The sequence below is a fragment of the Oryzias latipes genome, chromosome 10 (genome assembly GCF_002234675.1).
Source record: "Oryzias latipes chromosome 10, ASM223467v1".
Classification (NCBI taxonomy): Eukaryota; Metazoa; Chordata; class Actinopteri; order Beloniformes; family Adrianichthyidae; genus Oryzias; species Oryzias latipes.
This window is the reverse complement of record NC_019868.2, coordinates 22736704-22746873: the sequence shown is the minus strand read 5'-3', so window position 1 is coordinate 22746873 and position 10170 is coordinate 22736704. Positions and strand designations below refer to the sequence as shown.

The following is a 10170-nucleotide window of genomic DNA, read 5'->3' as shown; positions in this document are numbered from 1 at the left end:
AAAACGTGTTGACGCAACCTAGGCTAAAGTTGTCGTGTCCCGGATCAAAGCTTAAGATCTGCAGGGCGCGATTTTGAGTGTTTTTAAAGCCTTTGAACCATAAGCCTGCCCATTCCTGATTCAAGTGGATATATAAGAGGCTTAAACCTCATCCACTTTACATTTAGCTTTTCCACCCGAAAGCAACGTTGCTGCAGAACAGATCTGGACACGTCTGCATGGTTTCTGCACATCACAACAAAAATTCCTTTTCCCATAAATACTGCTTAGCAAAAATACTAATTTATGAAGAAAACCCAAACCAGATGCAAATAAGTTAGAGGTAATTTATTGTTCTCTCTGGACTGTGCCAGAGGCAAGGCGAATGATATGCATTTAAAAAAAAAAAAAAGGCATTGGTCAGCCCAAACAGTCATAGTGAAGTTATCAATCCCACAGGCACTGTACTGTGCATGGCAAACCATCCCATGTAAAACCTGCCTTTTGCTTTGTGGAGTGGGAAAACATTTGTACAAGAGTGTTTTGCGAGTCGGTCACTTTAGTTCCGTGACCGTTTCCTGTAACTGGTCCTCTGATGCAGAGGGCCCAGCTTCCTCGGTCGTTGCGTCATCTTGCTTTACGGCGCCCAGCAGGAGTCCTTCATTGGATCGATCCATTGCGCTTCGAGGGCTGTCTGCCTGAAGGTCGTTGTGGTTGCTTGTTACTTCTTGTTGGACCCCCTGTTCCAAAGTTGCGTCCCAGTCCTGCACTGAAGGCTGAGGTAGGCTGGCCAAGAGCTCCTGAACGCATGGATTTGAACATTTGAGTTGATGACTTGGTGGTGAAAAGCTGCTGTGCAAAGCCATGACTAAAGTACCTGCTGTTGTTTCAGGTCCTTGTTCCTCACGGCGCTGAGGAGACTCTTGGTGAAATTTACAAGCTCCTGGTATTTTTGTTTTTGGTTCTCTAGCTCGTGCTCTAAAAACTGCACTTCCTCATGCTGAAAGAGAGCGATACATGAAAACCAAGTCACTTTAGGGCCCATCGTGCTGCTGCCGTGCTTTCAGGCTTGGCATTTGTGTCCAGACGGCACAGCACAAACGGTGTGGTCAATTCCTGTGGTTTTTTTTGTTTTGTTTTTTTTACCTTGAATTCCAGCAAGTTCTGCATTTGCTCAAGATCTGAAGCTACAATTTCATCCTCGCCGTCCGCTTCCTCATCCTCGTCAATGTTCTCAATCTTCTGAAAGCACAAATCAACAAACAAAACATTGACTTTATTGAGAAAACAAAAACAATATGCAACAAAAGCATAAGCTGTCCATGCGCTTTTTTTAAACAAAGCGTATCTTTTTAAATCAAGACACGAGATTGCAGTAAATATTACCATTTAAAATGATTAAAATGGAATAATATCAGAAAATATTTACTTTTTTCACATTAAAAATGTTTGCCTCTAAAAATCGATGCTGCATCAAGTTTTTACAAATGAAAATTCTAGTCAACCGTTAAAAGAGGAATGCAAAGTTATGAACCTACCTTTAAAGGCTCATTTAAAAATATTATCTAATATTGATGGGCTCATAGTTTTTATGGAAAACATTTCAGTTGAATTACAAGTTCTTGAAATTAAACTAATTTATTAAAAACAGAAAAAACACAGCAGCAATAAATTACTAGGGTTTGCTTTTTCTAGGTTAAACTAAACAAATACAACATTTTCTGGGATATTATTGACCTTTTTTGATTTCCAAACAAACCTTTGCCTTTGAAGACCCACCCAGATGAAAATTGCTCCTTTTGGCATTTATACTAAAAAAATTAGGATTAAAACATGCATTTCTGGGTATTTCTTGTTTTTCGTTAATCACTGTGAAACAGGAGCAGATGAAAAAAATGCAGTTTAAAAAAACGCTCAGCGCCACCACTTAGAGGTGGATTTCTAATGAACTCATGCGAATCTGCATAAACTTTGTCCTAGAAAAATGCTTTTTTTTTCTTTTTGGCTAAAAATGACACAATCCTAATTAAAAGACCACTTGGTACGTTTTTAAAACAGACCAAAAGATTATTGGAGTGGATCTTTGTCAATAATAGATTCATAGAATTCAAATCAACACCATCTAAGCGATGTGTGTTTGATGAAAAGTGGGTTTGTAGTATCTCTGATTTGTTTCTGATTTAATACAAATCTATTTCTTTAGGACGTTAAACACACATAATAAATATAAAATAGGTTCAGAAAACAAATTTAAAACCTGAATAAAAGATAAATGTTCAACTTAGTTCTTAAAATCTACACGCTTGACTTATGTATGCCTTCTTTCAGTTATTTCCTAAGTGAATAACTTGAGGAACATTCAACTGAAATATACAAAAAACAGCAAAATACCACATTATTGGTCAACGGAGCAGCATTGGAAACGTCCATTCCATCGTTTATTTCCCGTGAATCCACCGTTCCATCTGGAATTGGGAGCACAGCATGAATGCAGAGATCGCCGGCGGCCCCAGTTTCTCCGCCGTGACATCAGCCTCACCTTCCGACAGGCACATGGATCCCTCATCGTTCAGGTCATCCACGAGTTCAGGGGTCACGGGTCCCTCCCCGTCAGCGCTGAGGGCAGCTGGAGATCTGGTTCCTGTAGGAGAACCTGTGAAGACCGCCGGCCCGCCTTTAGGTGGAGGGATGTCGATCCCCATGAGGCGGTACTTTCGTCGTCTGTTGCTGATCCATGTCTGCAAAGCAAAATAACCACTCAAAAGTGTAAATATTACACAAAAATTCCTACTAAATTCAATACCCACTCTGGTTATCGTATAAAATTAAGGATCTAGTTTTGTTTACTTTATTTTAAAAGCAAAACCTTTTTTTTATAGAGATGAATATCGTTGGGGGAGAAGGAAGAGGGTGTTCCAGAGGGAAGACTATATTTAGTGCATTCCTAAAGTGTCCATAATATACAACTGCATGACAACTTTGTGTAAACATGTGACGTAGAAAAGTAGGTCCCAGATCAGACGAGGCTAAGGTCATCGTCTTTTTTGAGAAATTCAAACTATTTAGGGATTTATAAAAACAAAGGAAGCTCACATAAAAATATTCTCAATGGCAGATTTCAAAATAGGTTCCTGGTTGGTCCCACAGAGTAACGGCTGTGGTTGGAGACATCTGGCTGCCGGGAAACAGCATTATTAAAGGAGTTGTGTAGTTCTCGACTTGGAGATCTTTACAGAGCAACGTGTGTTTAGGTCTTCTGGAAGCACAGATCCAATCTGACCATTAAAAAAAAAAAGTGTTACAATGAGTAAGTAGAGAAACAAATCTACTCTGATTTCACTTTGAAAACTAGCAAATATATTTGCTTTGGAAAATTACGAATGATTCTTTTTTTGTACAGATTTTTTCCCCATGATGCTTTCACACTAAGCTGTTGGGTTCATACCAGACTTTATTATCTTGGCTTGTCTGCTTCTTCAACTCAGCAAAACACAGAAAGCATGAAAACAAAAATCCAGATTTATTTTCCTTACAATCTTGCTTTGTAATAAATCCAACACAACTTGAAAACTGTCTTTCAGGAAACTTGATTGTGTTTGTCAATTTGATATTTAGAGGGCTAAAAGCAGTTCCTATCTAAAGTGATCAGTATGAACACAAAGCAGGTTGTTACATGTTGAGCCTTTTTCTTTCCTCTGTTTGTGCTTCCTGTGAGTGAAGACACCTGGTGGAGACCTGACCAGCTGTGCAATCAGGCCCCAGAGCCAGCCACCAGGCCTGCATAGAAGCTCTTGTGGATCACTTGGGAGGAGAGCTCTTTCTGGATCACAATGCAGATGAATGTTTATGTCTCGTTATGCTGGAGAGTGAGGGAGGTTTGAGGACAGGTGAGACAGGGAACCCTGTACACCTCATCTTCTGTTATGCACACGAGGTAGGTTTGTGCCACCATTTGTATGTTTTCATACCCTTTTGTAGAGAAGTCAGTGAGACTTTTGTTTCTGTTTTACAGCTGTGATGGCCAGACTGTTTTGTTCTATTTTATTTCATCCCTTTGGCCCAAATTTGGTCCACAGGTTGTAACACAGGAGGATTTAGAAAAGTGAAGCCAATTTAGTTTACCGATTGACCACTAGGTGGCTTGTAAAACAAGCAAGAGAAGTCCTATTCTCTAAAAGTGAAACTTTTAACGAAAGTTTAAGTCTGGTTCCAAAAAAGAATATTTTATATATTTATTTTTTTAAAATTGGATTTGATTTCCAAAACCAGTTCTACATCTTCAGCTGTGGAAGGGTTTTTCTTAGTCAGGTCCTAACCCACTGAGATGGTGACAACCACAACAGTGTGAACTTCACCTTGACTATTTCAGTGTCTACGTTGAGCTGGTTGGCTGCAGCGGCGATCTTCTCCCGGCACACAGAGCCCAGGCTTGTCATGCCTCGGTCCCAGTACCGCTTCAGTTGGACCAAATCTCCATCGCTGAACTGAGTCCGATCCTGTAGCTGACAACACAAATCTGTGTGTGCGAGCTGCAGCACAACTGCAACGTTTTCATTTCACTTTCAAGGACCAACATTACTGGGTGAAAACAAGTACTTACTGTTCGCTTCCTGGAGTTGCTGATAACCCAGGGGGCTGCAGACGCATCTAGTGAAGGCTACGCAAACAGAGGGGTTGTGTTCACACTTTTATTCCTGCAAGGGAAATGAAGCTGACGCCAGACGCTCTCCTACCTGTGAGCTGGGTTCTCCTGTGACTGAGGTCTGCACTGTAAAGGAGTAGCTGCCCTGAATTGTTGTGCTGCTTTGAACCACAGCAGGTTTGGGGACGTCTGGAGGGGGCGTGCGGCCGCCCCTCACAACAGACACTTCGCCCTTCGGTGGGCTGATTACTGTCTGCTCCCTGTGGATATGGGTTTGAGCAGCCATGTTTGCAAGCTCCTCTTCCCTTTGCCACTCCTCCTCTTCATCTCCAGTTTCCATGGCAATGGAAAAGTTATGACTGGTATCTAGAGGTCGAACGGTTGGTCTGTGGGTCTCCTGACTCCTCCGAGCAGAGGCCTGGCCGCATCTGAGTCGCTCCTCGTTGCCTTTTTCCGACAAGGTGAAGACTTGCTGAATCCGGGGCGTCTGTTCGGGGGCGGGTGGGGAGACCCGGGGCTTCTGTGGGGCGGGTGGTTGGGGGTTGGAGTGGGGTCTGGGCAGGGGCGTGGCCTGGGCTTGTGAGGAGGCGGACCAGGGGCGAGTTTGCCCTGCTCCGTACTGTCGAGTCCAGCTGTGAGGTACCGCTCCTGCACTCATCCCTCCTTCTGCTATGGATAAAGTGCTCTTCCTGACTGCAGTGTAGACTAACGGTCCTGAGGCAGACGTGAGAGATGGGAGAGTCTGAGCGAGGGAAACTAGCTTGGAATGGATGGGCGAGGACGTGGAGGCGTTTCTGCTCTGCAGCACCTGGCTGATCAGAGCTGAGGACGTGCGAGCTGAAGGCTCAGACTCCAGCGGGAACGGGGGCGCTGTGGATCGGGGTTGGGAGCGGGGAACGGAATTCAGGGAGTAAATGCCTGTCAGTATTACATCATTATTACTAGTGTTATTGTTGCTTCCACTGCTGAGAGGGGAAGAGGATGACGGGGAGGACGAGGTTGAAGAGAGCGATGGGAAGGATGAGGACTGGGGGAGGAGGTGAACACGGTTCTGGATGTTGCGGGCTGCAGTCATATCAGTGGAGAGCAGCACCCCCGCAGCCAGGCTGTGGTTGGAAAGTGTAGTTCCAGCTAAAGAGGGATGCAGCCCTCCAGATATCCCGTGACCCGGCAGCGAGTGAGATATACTTCCATTCTGGTCAATCTTGGAGGCGAGTTTTCGTCTTTTGTTGCCAACCCACGTCTGCAGAGGAAACAAAAATGTCTTCATTTGTTGAAAAGAACAAAACAAATAAAAAAATGCAAGACGTTCTTTGCTAAAGACCTACGTGGGGGGAAATTTGGGTGTTTTTAACATGTTCCTGTTGCATTCACGTTTAAGAATATATATTTGAAGCTTAAAACTGCATTTCTGAGTTTTTTTCTTTTCTTTTTTTTTATCAATGTAAATTAGAAGACGCAAAAATGCCGTTGGAAAAAGCTTATGGCTGTGACGTAGAACCTACAACATTACAATAATGCACATTTCCCTGCTCCGCTCCATTCCAATGCATCCACTTGGAGACAAATGGATCCGTATACGTCTTCATTTTCCTCGTCAGCGCCTGTATCTGGATTCAAAACTGTACGGCTGGATAGCTCCAATATTGGTCGGCATTTTTGTTGCACCAGTAATGTTAGCTTGGGGTTGTGAGGGGCTGTAAGCTAGCGGGACAGCACATATAAACATGTGGATGACAGGGAATGGGGGTAGGGAGGTTTTTTTAAAAATGGATGAAGAGGATCGGTGTGGGACTTTCTTAAAATCCAAAGCGGGTTCTTTTCACAGACCTACCCGGACCACACTGAAGTCCAGTTTGGCCTCCTGAGCGCAGTGAAGTATCAGCTGGAAGCAAGCCTTGCTCTGATTGGTCATCCCGTTGTCATAATAACGTTCCAGGATTCTTTGCTGCTCAGCTGTAAACACTGACCGCAGGTTCATCTGAGAAAATAGGAACCATCTTGAAATACAAGCTCTAAAATAAAAGATATGTGCTAGAAAGTGACAATTTCTCAAAAAAATAAAAAATGGTTTTCCCTTATGAATTTGCTGGACTCACAGTCTGCTGGCCACGCCTTTGAGGCCACACATCCATTCTAGTAGAGGGGAACGAGGCAGCCATGCAGATCACACACCCGCCTCCATGTTCCTAGGAGAGACTTCCTGTGACGGCGCTCATCTTGGTTGGCGGCGGCAAGGCACTCTGCCGGCTAACGTGGCTGAGGAAATGGGAAAGAAAGCATAGCTGTGAATGTAAACAAAGGACAGGGAACGAAACACAGACCGACAAAAAGTCAACATCTCTGTCAAACACGGCAATGCTGTAAAAGCCTCAGGAAAAAGTGGGTAGGAAACAAACTGCACTTTCGAGCTAATTAAAGTAATGATGGCTCAACTGCTGAAAATTTTCGCAGTTGTCTATTAATTATAAAATATACCATTTTTAGCCAAAATCAAAAAACTGTAATGTTTCTAGGACAAAGTTTCTGCAGAACGGGGCAAATTTGCCTCTGTCGTAGAGCGACCCCGCCCCCTCTTCCCCTCTCCTTTGCTGAGATATAAGCGGCCTGCTCAGCGTATTGTCTATGTTACAAATGGGCTGTTTCTCAAACTCCCTTTTTTTTTCACCCACTCCGTATTCATTTGAATAAATAAATAATAAAATGCAATTTTATGCATAATTTTTGTGGTATGTTTAGAAAAACGCCGCAAGAATATGTTAAACACGCCAAAAACAACAATTTTTATTGGTGTGTCTTTAATATAAACATCTTGCAAATAATTTCAATTGATTTTTTTTAATCCCTAATTAAATGCCGTAATTCGATTTAATTATGATGTTATTGTAATGTTATATGTGATCAGTAAACAGTCGTGACCCGAATTATAAGGTATAAAGAGACAAATAACTTCAGAGTGATAAAAATGTGAGACAGTCCAAAAATTTCAGTTCTTATCTTATTCTAAGTCTTAATGAACCAAATTGGAAGGTTTGAAATATAAGAATTTTGGCCACTTTAATTACAATAAAGACCTAAAATGTGCATCTTTAATGATTTTTTTAGGAGACAACTATTCAAATGTCATCTAAATGAAACAATTTTTATGTCAATAGCAGCAATATTGTGTATAAATGTGTAACAAAACTGTAAAATCCTACAACCGGATTGATTATTTGAACAGTTAATGATGCTTTATTTGTGTTTTTGTGCTATTTTTGGTTTCACTAATAAACAAGTGAGACTCCTACTGATAACACTGACTAGTAATGTTTATAATGGAGACAGAAGCACAGTTTTAAACGTTTAGCTCAAATTGAAATGTAAACAACTTTCGCGTGACGCCTGTGTTATGCTAGCACTGGACAGGAAACCAAAGGAGGGGTAAGCTCGTTGTTTTGAAGGGTAACAATAAGAACAAATGAAAACTTTACTGACTTAGTTCCGATAAAGGTGTATTTTATATGTAAATATATATAAAGTGTTGCTAAAACCAAAGTCACAAACGGGGGTTGTGCTACAACCAATAGGCAGGCAGCAGGTTTATTTAGATCGCCAGACTGCGCATGGCTACAGCCCCAAGTGAACACATTCATTGCGGTTGGATTTGGCAACCAAATGTGCGGCCACGCCAGCAGCAGCAGCACGCCGCCGACGCAACACACGGCGGGTTTAGATGCTTGATAACCGCACAGGAAACACGTGTTTCTACTGTACGAGTGTGGATAAAAACGGGATAGAGTCCCGCAGCAGCAACGCGGGGAGGCACCGTTAGCCTGCAGGCCCCAAACGAGCCAACCCGAGCCAGCTAGCGTTAGCTAGCATTAGCATAGCTATCCCAAATGGATAGCAACGGCTAAAGTTTTCCCCCTCCAATCTGGGATATTCCGTCCCTGAACGCGTCTTTCTCGTGCCGGGACACATCGTGCGACCAGCCGCTATCACGTTTGGCGAAGGGACAAAAAAAGCATTTAGCAAAACTTTGGTTCCTACGTACCATTTTTGGACGTTAAAATCAGGCGAACATAATAAAATCAGCAGATTTCTTCACCAGTCCCATTTCCCAGACAATGAAATCAGAACGTCCGATCATCAATTCTAATCATGATTGTGACGTGTGCGCAGACAAGAGCCAATGGGAGCTCGAGATCATCGCTGTCACGTTCAGAAAGAGCTGAAAAGTGAGCCCGGTGGTCCCGCCCACCGTTGACTTTGTTCAGCGGGCTGCTGGAGAGGGAGGTCAGAGAGGAGGAAGCAGGGTCCTCCTCTTCTTCCTCAGAACAGCTCTTTCAGGTGACTTTCCCCTCAGTTTGTTGGTGGGGGTGGAATAAACACTTTTCTGACATGTCTACTTTTTATGGGTTGAATTATTTAGGGTTAAATTCTAAATGCTACAGAAAAATATAAGCTTGGTATGCAATTGTAACCATTCCCCCGACAGTGCATGATTATATAGATTTTTGCAGGTGGTATTTGTCTGGAAAAAGTAAGGTTTTAATTGACAAGAAATGGTTTTTTGTCCGATACTGTAAATCATTCATACCAATACAATAACATGTTACTCACAGAGGTACAAATAACATTTGCAAATTTTTACCTGCACTGTTGTAAATAGTTTTTAAATGATTATACCACCTTATTTGTTTCCATTTACTTGTTTTTATTTTATTCTATTCTCTTTTTATGATTACAAGCTGCTATGGTAATGCACACTTTTCCCACGTGTGGGATCAATAAAGTAAATCTGATTCTGATTTATTTGATATTGAAGAAGCCCAAAAATCAGCATCTCCATGCAGAAAACAGAAAATGCAAACCTTTAGTGTGGCTAAAAGAAGATGCCTAGGCAGTTCCAAAACATGCATGCCAAATAATGCATAGAATAAAAGGAAAAAATATATATTTATTTATTTATTTATTACATTTGGTGTTATCCTCTTTAAATGTGATGGAGAGAAAAGCTGCAAATGTGTCAAACTTTTTTTTTCCAGTCAAAATCAAAACTATCCTCCTAATAACTTGCCACCTTTTATTAACTCAAGCCTGAGTCACAACTCCACTGATGGGTGGATACAGGCTTTCTGTGAGTGAAAAATGATCAAATCCGAATGGGGCATACAGGAAGTTTTAAGATGGTCTGCTTGGTGAGCAAAAATGTTCACACACATTTGTTTCTTCCGGTGATCATTTGTAGCGAACACTTTAACCTCCCAAAACCCTGCGCACATGTGCAATGGGCCTGTTAGTGCTGTTCCAAGTGATAAGTGCGCACTCCGTGCTTGTAGCCTTATGATGAAGAAATTAAGACGGTGTAGTTTGAGTGTCCAAATGGGCACTTATGAAGCATCTGCACACCCTGTGTGTGTGTGTGTGTGTGTGTACAGAATTTGTGTAGGGTCACTCCTGACCCATGTGGTGTACAGGCATAGCATGACAGCATCACTTGCACTGGCAAGTGCTTGTAACTTACGTTACCTTACAAAATACTTCACAATACACTTGCCACATGC

General features: G+C 42.2%; 1 protein-coding gene across 2 annotated transcripts; it reads right to left on the bottom strand.

Annotated features, from left to right (window-relative positions):
• Positions 1-306: 306 nt before the first annotated feature.
• Positions 307-9246, bottom strand: hdx (highly divergent homeobox). Of its 2 annotated transcripts, none has more exons than XM_011480419.3 (11): positions 8658-9246; positions 6721-6880; positions 6456-6602; positions 4713-5864; positions 4580-4636; positions 4335-4475; positions 2519-2717; positions 2371-2444; positions 1126-1221; positions 857-979; positions 307-779 (listed from the first exon to the last, which is right to left on the bottom strand). In XM_011480419.3, the coding sequence occupies exons 2-11, from the start codon at positions 6781-6783 to the stop codon at positions 534-536; spliced, it is 2298 nt and encodes a 765-aa protein (XP_011478721.1). In that variant the 5' UTR covers positions 6784-6880; positions 8658-9246; the 3' UTR covers positions 307-533. The 2 variants fall into 2 exon arrangements, with proteins under 2 accessions (XP_011478721.1, XP_004073592.1); XM_004073544.4 differs by having other exon boundaries at positions 4335-4481; positions 8658-9243.
• Positions 9247-10170: the final 924 nt, after the last annotated feature.

Coding starts and splice junctions, on each gene's coding strand:
- hdx (XM_004073544.4), bottom strand. CDS start 6,783: ATGGCTGCCTCGTTCCCCTCTACTAGAATGGATGTGTGGCCTCAAAGG. Junction 980..1,125: donor AGAACTTGCTGGAATTCAAG/GTAAAAAAAACA, acceptor GCTCTCTTTCAG/CATGAGGAAGTGCAGTTTTT. Junction 780..856: donor AGGACCTGAAACAACAGCAG/GTACTTTAGTCA, acceptor CCATGCGTTCAG/GAGCTCTTGGCCAGCCTACC.